Raw genomic sequence first — 11,630 nt, forward strand, 5'->3', positions numbered from 1 at the left:
GCTTTATGGGTCTAACAGAGTCGTATCAGGAGAATGTGGAACGACACCGTCAGAAAGCAATCTGAATCCTCCTTTATCTCAGGCGACATCAACAGCACATCCACCCTTAACCAAGGTCAGTTATAGAGAAATCCTCCTCACCCTCAAAACCAACAAAACAAAACAAAAAAATGATCTCAAGAAGTTCACAGCTGATGAAATGCTCAGGTCAGTTACAGGCAAACCTCCTCACCCTCAAAACCAACCAAAAAAAAATCTCAAGAAGAGAACTGCCATTGAAATACTGAGGAATTGCCACGGGACCAGTACAGACAGACAGCTTCTAAATTCTCCCCAACAGCCTGTACACACATTTGTTATATTTTTTCGCAGCACCAGTGGTGTCAGGTGTGTGATTAGCATACCCTTGCTCAATAGCATAGTACAGTATAGCAATATCCATGTTTTACAGGATCAAGTAATTGTCCCTTTAGCACTTAATGCCTCACTTGACAGCGTGTGAATTCTGTCAGCCACCCTAAGCCTTAATTAGTTCCAAATGAGTTCATCACTGTCGATAAGCTTTGACGTGCACCGGCGCCACATAATAGAGAGGCTGCTGTCATACAGGTCATTACCGGAGGTTTCCTAGCTTCCCCGCGGCTCACGGTTAGCCAGTAATGTGTATCAGCCGAGACAAGTCAACGGAAGGAAGCGTCGCCGTAGCCCCAGCTGTGTTGCACACGGGTGCGTTCTCTATTATGTTTCCATGTCTTCAGTGACCTGCCCGCGCTTGATAAACTTGGCCCCGCTCTCCACTTAAGCGCTGTTGCATGGCTAGTGCCAGAGTGCAGCTGGAGAAAACGCAAGGATTACAGGCGTCAAATCCCCCCTCTTGAAATCCTTCATGCCCCATCACAGTGTGCAGCTATGCTGAACAAGAAAATGGGGCTTAATATTATTTGATCGTTTCGAGCACTCACACTTCAAGATTCAGTCCAAAACGAGAGGAGGAGGAAAAAAAAGAAAACAAGGAAATGGCTGACCCGGGCGACGAAATGAAAGCATTCAATAAAAGGTTTTGGCCCTGTAACCATGTTTAGGATTCGCTCAAACACGGCATGAAAATCGCAGTAATTCTATTTGCGGCCTTGAATTTACAGTTTTAATTATATCTAACATGATGTTAGATTCTTTGCAATCCTACCAAATCCTATTTACTAAAAAGGCCCGAGCCCTCCCCTTATAGCCACAGCCACCGCCATCAGCTCCTCTTCCCTCCACTTGTCCTTCCTGTGTGTGCATGTGTTGTTGGTTTGGTGGGGCTGGTGCACTGGGATTCCATCCACTTACGCCCTAGAAAGAGCTGGCATTCATAATTTAGCCCGAGCACAGATACGGTGATGAGAAGATGATGTTCAACTCTGGATGACCCTGGGAGGGAAGAGCAGTTTTTTTGCCAGCCCCACTGTTTTAGCTCGCTCCCAAATGGCTCTGAGTGCATCCAAGGGAAGACGGGTCGTGCTGAGGTGGGGGTTTAAAAATATAGCGATGACTCAAACCGGCCGGCCGGCCTTTCAAACAAACTTGACAGCGACGGTTTAGCGACATTGAAATTCGGGAAGATGACTGCTTGTGTTATCGGCAGGTGATGTGATTACCTGAATGTGCTATGAAGGAGTGTGCTGCTATTCCTATACAATTCAGTGAATTCACTTTTCCGGTAAAATTTGGTAAAGCCAAGCTCTTTCCCCTTTATTAGATTTCACTTAAAACCTTTAACTGGGTTTGTTTGATAAAAAGTCTCTTAGAGCTGTCCAACATTTTTGAGGAGGGAAGTAGTATTTGAAATGTTGGATGTGAACTACCCTCTCTTACATTTTACATTGCTCTCTATTCAATGCAAATAGTTCTTCCTCCACAGACTTCATTACATTTCCAATGTATGGGATTGGTGACAGGACCAATGTACAAAGTAATACAGTACAGCTCTGAATATACCCGAACTGCGTTGCTTTGTGAATAACCAAAGTAAGTCATGAAGATGAGGTTTAAGCGACATTCTAGTTAGATTCCTTCCCTTCAGTGTGCAACTGTGGAGAGGTGCAGTACATGTGAAAGGATGAAATACTCATTCATCGTCTTCAACCTTGACAATTTCTAAAAGCCCTCAGTCAAAGATAAATACCCTCTTGAGAAGTGTGTGGTGTGATCCTATGAGGTTGAGTTGAGTTGATGGTCCAAGTCGTGAATTGACTCCAGAGACCATAGAATGTTTGCTAATGGAGGTGCGTTATGGATTTTGTAATATTGTCAAAAGAGGAGCATATCCAACAAAAAAACAATACATACTATTTGAAGTATTCACACAGATCTTTTTTTTATACATAACTCTTTTGAAAGGGCTTTGCTGTTCGTATTGCAAGAACTGCAGTACTGTATGTTCCTGTGCTTGCCTAAGAAAAAAAAGAAATCGTATAATGGTGTAATACATCTTTCTCTGTCTTCTTTTCCTCTTTCTGCTCCAGGAATGACGGGCAATTACCTTCTCACTAACCCTCTCCTCCGACCGCAAGGCACTAACAATCCGTATAACACTTTGCTGGCTGAAACGATCGTGTGTAACACTCCTGCCGCCCCGGTCTTTAACTCTCCAGGTGTGCCTCCTCTGCCTTCACACACCCCCAATCACACCGTCTCACTGTCACATGACTGCCTCAGACTGCGCCCAGCGCTGTGGCTCTAACGTCACTTGTAACTCTGCGTTTGGTCTGTCTGTCATGTCTGCATTTGACTATACAGTACCTTAACATGTAGTCTATAGAGGTAGTCAGCTTTTAGGTTTAAAAGTGCTGCAGTGAACTTTCTGTCTTTTTATATACTCATACATTTGTCATGAACTCATTCAAGGACTTGTTAGGGAAGTGAGTTAGATCTTTTCTTGGAGTGCAGAAGAGTATGTGAATTTCACATGCTACTGCAAAAAAAACAAAAAACAAATTGTGGTTTCACCGTTTCTGTGTAGGGTTGAAGTTCATGTTTGTTCAGAACCTTTTCTCAGATTACATTTGGTTATTTGGAAAATGTTTAGATAAGAGTCGTCTATTTGTGTGTACACTCTAATAAAATAAAGGTGCTTAAGTGGTTCTTCAGATCTTTGGACGGGTCCATGTAGAGTGAAAACTCTTGTGCTAAACCATTTCAATTTGTGAAAGGTCCTCTTCTGCCCTTCAGATCACATGCCATACTGGCATTGAATGGTTCTGAAAGAACTCTTCAAGAAGTGAAGTAAACCAATGCCAGCGAATCTGTTGAAACCCAACGTATCGCAACCTTTTTCAAGTTTTTCTTGAATAATGATTGCCTTGAAGCACTGAAGAAGGTTTTTCTATGGTATGGCTCAGAAGAACCACTTCACCATTATTTTACAGAGTGTACAAAGGCTGTAGAATGCTAACTCCTAAATGTCCCTCATCTGAATTTGATGTCTTGTGAACTCCTGTCATTCCATGTGGATACATGTGTTCTGCAAGTGAATGAAAATGTTTTTTTTTAACTCGTGTTGTTTGTTCTTTCCTACTGCCACCCTTTAGTGACCTACAGAGAGACAAGTATGGGAGTAAAACTTAACTTTGCCTATCAAATGTAAATTTTTTTCAGCATGGTTTAAAAAAAATCAAAGACCAAACACACAAAAAATATCTGGCATGGCCACTGACTGGTTCACTCTATACCATTGACATTCTCATGCGGTTGGCAAGTGGTTCACCAAATCAAAGTCAAATTCAAAAATGACTGTATAGATTATCCATTCACCATTGTCTGGCTCAGTAATATGTGAATATATCGGACACTATACATTGTGACTTAGCTCTTTGTGAAAGTGTCTTCTTTTTTGGAACGTTCTTGATGTTCTTTTTTATTGCATATGAATGCATGCCTGGTGATGATAATGTTCTCTTCAAAAAATGATGCGCCTTAATTTAACTTCTATGATGTTAAATGTTAATCAGCTGTGATGGCCTTGAGTGTGTAACATGTCATGACTGAGTACCGGCTTATGTCTCTGTACCAGTACTGACTGGGAAAAGAGACGGGCTATTCGCTAGTAATAGTCGGCTTTCTCACTGTTGAATTGAGCTGCATTCTTATCGGTTCCCCCTTCTCTCCAGACGTTATCTGTCTGGATGGAAATTCTTTTACAACAAGGTATAGGTGGATTTATTGTTATATAACTCCTGGCATCAGTCATATTTTTTTTCCTTTGTACCCTTTTCCTTTCTTCCTTGTTCACTCACCTCCTTATTTCTTCCCAAGCTCTGTAATGTCCCATATCTGTGCCTTGCAACATAGTTGTTGTCCTCAAAAGACATACTGCTCACCCCTTCACTCTCAATCTTCAAACCCTCTCCCAGAGAAATACATTTCACATTCCACACTCTGAAGTGTGTCAAGCCAAGCTGCGACACACCTGTTTAATCTGACGATTGCGATGTCTATGTCTTGCATAAGCACTGGCTGCCTTCTTCTGAAGCCCGTGCTCTCACAGACACACTTGCTTTTCTCCGCCTCATGTGACCTCCATGGTTGTGCTTTTTTTGGGGGTCGCTCGATCAACCGGGGGTGCATAGGGTCCTGTCACTGTGACGGATAGACACTCCAGCACTGAGGGCCCAGAGTGACCTTTTTCTGACTGTGAACAGTGACAGTCATTGAGAGAATCTAGGACATTATATTGACATTGGAACCGAATGACCAGATCATTAATTTGCTGAACCCTTGCTCCAACTAAGTTGCTCTGTTGTTTTTTTGTGTTATATCTGGGTTTTTATGTTTTGGTTGTGTTGTGTTTTTGTTTTTTTTGTCCTCACTTTCTTGTAATTTTCCCATCGTGTCCAAATGAAACATTTTGTTCATTTACGTTATTTTATGTTTGTTTTTTTGTGCATCAGCTACACTTAGGCCCGATAGCCTGAGCAGGCTGACATGAAGTGAGTTGTGCTTTTGAGTGTTTCCCGCCTGCCTGTGTGTTTGGGTTATGCTGGGTGCTGCTTGTCTGTACTGTACTTGCTGTAGTGTCTGTGCTGTGCCGTAGTGAGAGAGATGGCTGTGCGTGCTCCATGACTTTTCTTTCTGTCTTTCCCTTTATTACATGTTCTGCCATTTTCCCCTCATTCTCACCTTCCAAAAAAAATGTCCTAACAGTACTGGTTGTCTTGATAGCTTGCATTTATGTACATTTGTTAACAATACTGTATGTCTAAAGCAATGAATTAACATTATTAATTACTGGAAGTTGTTAGCGATGCGTGTTAATGTTGTTTGGGACGGTGTGATTCTCTGGGCCCATAATAATCCCACGTTGAAAAGATTTTTAAACCTACAACAAATTAATTAGACTATAATATTCAGACTACGCTTAATGTGCTTTACCTCTATTTCCCTGGCGAGCCTAAATTTGTATTGAATTTTGAATTGACTTCAAAGCCTTATCACTCCTGAACAGCATTGACACATAGTTTTTTGGCATTAGCATTGATTAGCATTGTTATGATGTTAATTGAGAGTTTGAACTTCCCAGTGTGAACTAATATGAACCCTCCCAACATACTCTCTCCTTTGCAGGACACTCACTGAGCAGCAAGAGGGAAACCAGTGCAATGGATACTCTACCGCTAAATGGTAACTTTAACAATAGCTATTCACTGCGCAATGGGGACTACGAGGACAGTGTGCGAGTTGTGGACTGCGGACTAAGCATAGACGACGCAGCGTTCGAGAAGATGATCATCTCGGAACTGGTGCACAACAATCTCAGGGCCTGCAACAAGAACCACAATATGGAGCGCAAGCTTTCGACCAAAAAAGTGGCCGTGGTGGGGGTGGGCGGCAGCAGCAGCGAAGACGACGCCATCGTGGCCGACGCCTCGTCTTTGGTGCACGTTGCCGACACCAGCCGGCGGCTGGAGCTTCACCAGCGGGAGCTGGAGGCTCCGCTCATTCCCCAGAGGACGCACTCGCTCCTCTACCCCCCGCAGCACAAGGTGAAGCTGGACAGCAGCAGCATGGAGAGCTATATCTCCCCCGTGCTGTCTCCCACGGAGACGGAGGACAACCTGCAGTCCCCCAACAGAGACTCCTTGTACACGAGTATGCCCAACCTGAGGGACTCGCCTTATCACGAGTGCAGCCCGGAGGACGTAGTGGAGGAGCTCTCTCCATCCAAGACGAGCGGGAGTGAGGATGTTTACTACAAGAGCATGCCCAACCTGGGAGCCGGGCAGCAGCTGCAAGCCTATTACCAGATAGATAAAGTGGGGGACGGTTATATTATTCCCATAAGCAAAGACGGATGCATCCCCGAGGGGGACGTGCGGGAAGGACAAATGCAGCTGGTCACAAGCCTTTAGACGTATTTAAATATTCAGCACTGTACCTTTGGCAATGTAGTAAAAGGCGCGTCGGCAGTACTCCCGGCCGGCGCGTCCAGGTATCCACCTTTGAAATGTTCATCTGCATCTTCGACCGTGAAGAACATAAATGACTTGGGGGGAGGGTAGTGTGAGATAGTTTTGAATCACCAGGACTGTATATAAATTGAGGAATAAAAAACAGCCAAATAATGTATTTATATGTTCTTCTGTTGCTGGGATAAAAATGAAAAACATATTTAAAAAAATATTCACAAAAAAAATCAACCATTCCAAATGACGTTTCCTACTTAAATTTGTACATATGATACATCGTAATTACACATAAAACATGATCACTGTCTAAACCTGTTTTGTATTATATACAAAATGGAATGTTCGACTGCTGAAATGTTCCGAGAGACGCTATTGGATTAGAAGGAGGTCTTGAGGTTTTCTAAGGCCTTGTGAGAGAACAAAAAAGATAATTGACCACTAGCAATCAAGCCCCAGGCCTTATATTTTCTCCAATGTATATTGAACTCTTGTTCGAAACGAAAAATACAAAATATTTATATATATTTTGTTGTATTGCTAGTGAAATTAAGGACAAACTATAATTATGAAGAAATGTTTTAATTAAAAAACTATGTTTTGGAGAGACTATTGTGTTAAAAAAAAAAAAACACTAAATCGCTCATGAGCTCAGGCTTGTGAACATTATTCTGAACACTTTTTTCCGCCCATGGTATGTTTGAAAACAACAGTAGCATCCTCACTCCAATTTGTGGTCACTGTTTCCTCCCTGCATCCAGCTATTTCTAGCTCACATAAAGTGAACTGGTCGCCATCATCAAGAGGAGACGTATTCATTTTCAGCTCATGTAGAAGGCACTGACTGAGCTTGGCTTTTTTGATGTGAGTCTGTAGAAAAGATGAATCAGCAATGGACTTGAATAGGGGCAGTTGTTTTCAAACTCAGTTTACCCCCTGTAGTGTCTCATTTTAAACTGAGGTTATTTGTTATGTTGACTCCCCCTTCCCCACCCCTTCTGGAAAAACAACGATGAACTTTTGTGAATATTTTCAAGCACTGATATACGTGGTTCATTATTTTATATAAGCGTGATATTAAGACATTCATCACTTTCAAAAGAAATGTAAAGGTCCACACTTCGTAAACAATAAATACATGTGAATCTTTTTTGTCAAATTTTCATGTTTTGTTATTTCCCTCTGGTAATGTTTTAGCTGAATGTCATGGTAGTTGGAGAGAAGTTAAATCAACTTGATGTGGTGTGGTCAGTGTTAAGAAAATGTAAGACAATGAAACTGATGATGAACTGGTGAAATGACACCTACAATAACTCCTATAATAAGAGTGTGGAGGTGCAGTCTGCAGTACTGTACATGTGCAATAACAACAGATTCTTTTATCATTTCATGTGAAAATATTTTGAGGAAATACACGAGACATTATGTAAAGAGTAGAGGAACTCTGAATTTATTTTTTAAGTTTTTTATAATGTACTGTAATTTCCTGTGTGAATACAGTAGAGGCTACGTCTGGATAATCGACAAATGTCTGTCTATACTTATTGAGTGAGTCTCATATTATAAAGTCCTGTGTGAATTCAGTTGAGGGAATTTAAAGGGCACCGGTTTCTCGTGGGCTTTCATGATAAATTTGCTCTTTACAAATATTCTGTTGAATATGTTCGTTTCTACTCAACTACCTGGAAGCTTTGTGTGGTCAACAAGAGCAGAGGTTCACATGTATGCATGAAGTGTACGTCATAGTTAAGTAGTCATTACGCTGTTAGTGATCATTTTGCAAGTTGTGAAAAGATTTCTTGACCTGCAATAACCCCAACAATTAGATTCCACCACTTTCCCTGGGCATAGTATATATGAACTGAGGGAGGCAATTCGTGTTCAGACGTGACCATTCACTGCATTCATGGGAAAAAGGTTAACACCTTCATGAAACAGTGACTTATTTTTTATAAATAGTTGGAAGCCAGTAAGTGAAGCTACATAGATACAGTACACCCAATTATGTTCTGTTAGCCATTATCCTCTTCATTGTGGGTGGACAAAGGCTGAAAAAGTCACAAACACATTTTAATTATTATTATTCATTTCCCCATTTCCCCTTGTTTTCATCACAGAATGGCCAGATTCTATGACAGTTGGTCATGTGAATGTATAGGTAGACTGTGCTGCAGGGGGGAACTATCTGCTGTTCCTCCTCACCAGGTCCAGAATGCTGCAGCACCCCCAGTGGGTTGAAGAGGCATCAGCATATGTAACCCTTGGCCCATATACTGTATACTGTATACTGTATACTGTAGCCTGAAAAGTAATGCACTGTACTGTACTGTACCTTTTGGATGGCTGCAGTCAACCTAATTTCAGTGCATCTTACTGTACAGAGTATGACATCGGTTTTAGCCACATTGAATTTTTATCCAAAAAAAAGAGTTTGCTTGTTTGAAGGAGTTCCATGTTGTGCACTCTAAAAGCACCTTGAGGCAGGCTCAATTGTTGTGGATGTTACATAGAAAGGGGTATTCAGTTTACTCTACATAATTGCTTGATGTTTGCAGAAAAACAAGTTTTAGAAAAATACGTCGTGCAGAGGTCGGTGCTAAAACGAAGAGGTTAAACCTAATTTATGTGGCGTGCATATTGGATTTCATTAAAAGGTTTAGACATTTCTTACAGACGACATATTGTCTGTTTTCCAACCAAACACAATACAGATCATGTGCAAATAAATTTATACGAAAATGTGTCATGTGAATAGATTTGTCTGAAGAAACATTTTAATTTTTGCCTTTTGCCTTTTTTTTTTAAGAAAATCTGTAACAGTCACAAACACACACTTGTTTTCATCCATACAGCTTGAATGACATTTTGAGGACATTTTTATTAAGTTAACTGTAAGATGTACAGCATATGCAGAACAACAAATACTGTATTTGCAATGCTGTCTGTAATATCAGAACCATCTGAGCTTGTTTTTTGTGTTTGGATTAAATACAGTGCGTGTGCCCCTGTTATAGAAAAATACACTCTGATTTGTATGCCTTAAATGGTGTTTGTTTCATCTTAACATTTTGTGACAGCCATGTTTTTAATGTGACGGAATCTTTTAAAAGCCGTCTTTTGGCCACATATCTTGGCAAGAAGCAAGTGATCCATTGGACATCGCTGTAAATGAGGGGCTTGCCCTGCCCCTGCCGCTGATGCATTGAGTTTAAATAAATAAAGAGACTCTTGCCAGCCTCGCAAGAGTAATTAAACAAAGGCAGGCAAACAGGAAGTGAGCTGATGTAGTTAACAGTCTCTTGGCCAGTGATGCCTCCAGCAGCATAATGACACCAACCCCCCACCCCCTCCTCCTCCTTCACGACAAATAGACCCTACTGGTTCACTTGGCCTGTTCATCCAAAGCCTCCACATCTACAACTCAGCCATGTGTCTGTATTTGCATTTTACAAAGCCCTGGAGAAGAAGACTATTATTGTAATCACTGAACGAGGATCATTTTGTAATGTCCTCTAGATAGAAAGTCATGATATCGCTCAGTGCAAATGTGTATGGAATATAGTGCAGCTGTGTGTGTCATGCAATCAGAAAATTATTCATTTTTTGTACTGTACTGTACGTTTCCCACCAAACCAAAAGACATGTGAAAAAAAAACACAGCTCTATAGCGCAGCGTTTTCCTCTGCTCTTTATCAGACTGCAATAACTACATGTAAAGCAGTCAGGGGGGGGGGTTTGACAAAGGGGACAGTTGTCCCGGTGTCCAGGGAGAGATGGGGCCCAGAATTGGGTCCTCATATTGTTTCTCGGGGGCTGGAGAAGCCCTTTCAGATGACTTTGTCCTGGGCCCGGCTAAAGTTGTCAGTGCCCCTTGAAGCAGTGGGCTTGTTAACAATAGCCTGGCCTGTCTAATGAACAGTGGTAGAAGCAGCATGGCGACAGTGTAGATTTGATTTACCACCCTGGAGGGGTTGGAGGAGGAGGCCGCGTGTAAGTGGCACAAGCTGGGTAACCAGGACAGTGTACGCCATGCACACCGCACTGTCACAGCAAAACACACACACACACACACACACACACACACACACACACACACACACACACACACACACACACACACACACACACACACACACACACACACACACACACACACACACACACACACACACACACACACACACACACACAGTGCACAGTGCTGTGCATGGGCCCATTATGCTCAGCAGGGCTCTCAAGGTTACATTCTTTCAAGGCTCGGTTCTTGTTTCTCTGTCTGTCTGTCTGTCTGTCTGTCTGTCTGTCTGTCTGTCTGTCTGTCTGTCTGTCTGTCTGTCTGTCTGTCTCTGTCTGTCAATTTCTCTCTCTCTCTCTCTCTCTCTCTCTCTCTCTCTCTCTCTCTCTCTCTCTCTCTCTCTCTCTCTCTCTCTCTCTCTCTCTCTCTCTCTATCAGGCCTAAGCCTCTACACACACACGCACGCGCGCACACACACACACACACACACACACAGTCTCAGTGTCTACTGTATCTCTATCTCTGTTGCCTCTCTTCACGTTCTTTGTCTCTCTCTTTCTCTTTCTCTTTCTCTCTCTCTCTCTCTCTCTCTCTCTCTCTCTCTCTCTCTCTCTCTCTCTCTCTCTCTCTCTCTCTCTCTCTCTCTCCCTCTCCAACATACAAATATTGTACTCTGGTTATTAAAGTAATGACGTGTTCTGCCATTGATAATGTCTGTATGATTATGCTTCTCAGTTGAACTTTCAAAAACATAATGCCGGGAGAAGCACAAAAGGTGAAATGACTGGAATTACTATGCCTGCCCGCTCCTCACATCACACATCACAGTTGTCATAAGAGCTCTTAATGTTGAACAAGCTATTGAAAACATTCTGTTAACTAAAGAAATCTTTTGGTATGGAAAAACTCAAGTTATATCAAAGATATGGTATCCAAGGATACCTACGTGTATTATAATAACTGATGTATCCAGAGAATATATTGCTTAAAATTCTTTTTATTCTTTATTGTGTTTGGAAGTGTTCAGACAAAAAGGTGCTGAAGGTCCAAACAGTGTCTGTATTGTCCATGCAGGTATGCAGGCCTCTAGGACCTACAGTATGTTGCACTGAAACATCTGCTCGTCAGAGTGCATTTTCATGCAAAGCAAACTCACCTGAACTCTTAAAAAT

The 11,630-nt window shown here is 41.9% G+C and overlaps 1 protein-coding gene across 6 annotated transcripts in view; it reads left to right on the forward strand.

The window, feature by feature from the left end:
* The window catches only part of adgrl2a (adhesion G protein-coupled receptor L2a), a 113,825-nt gene extending 105,972 nt beyond the window's left edge, over positions 1-7,853 (forward strand). For 2 of the 6 annotated variants that reach the window (XM_063201722.1, XM_063201724.1), the window contains 2 exons: positions 19-115; positions 5,605-7,853. In XM_063201722.1, the coding sequence (XP_063057792.1) occupies positions 19-115; positions 5,605-6,389 (882 nt within the window). In that variant the 3' untranslated portion in view covers positions 6,390-7,853. Of the gene's footprint in view, positions 1-18; positions 116-2,507; positions 3,904-4,931; positions 4,971-5,604 lie in introns of those variants that run through there. The other 4 variants (XM_063201726.1, XM_063201727.1, XM_063201725.1 and 1 more) reach the window with 4 other exon arrangements.
* Positions 7,854-11,630: the final 3,777 nt, after the last annotated feature.

Source organism: Engraulis encrasicolus, chromosome 6 (genome assembly GCF_034702125.1).
Source record: "Engraulis encrasicolus isolate BLACKSEA-1 chromosome 6, IST_EnEncr_1.0, whole genome shotgun sequence".
Lineage (NCBI taxonomy): Eukaryota > Metazoa > Chordata > Actinopteri > Clupeiformes > Engraulidae > Engraulis > Engraulis encrasicolus.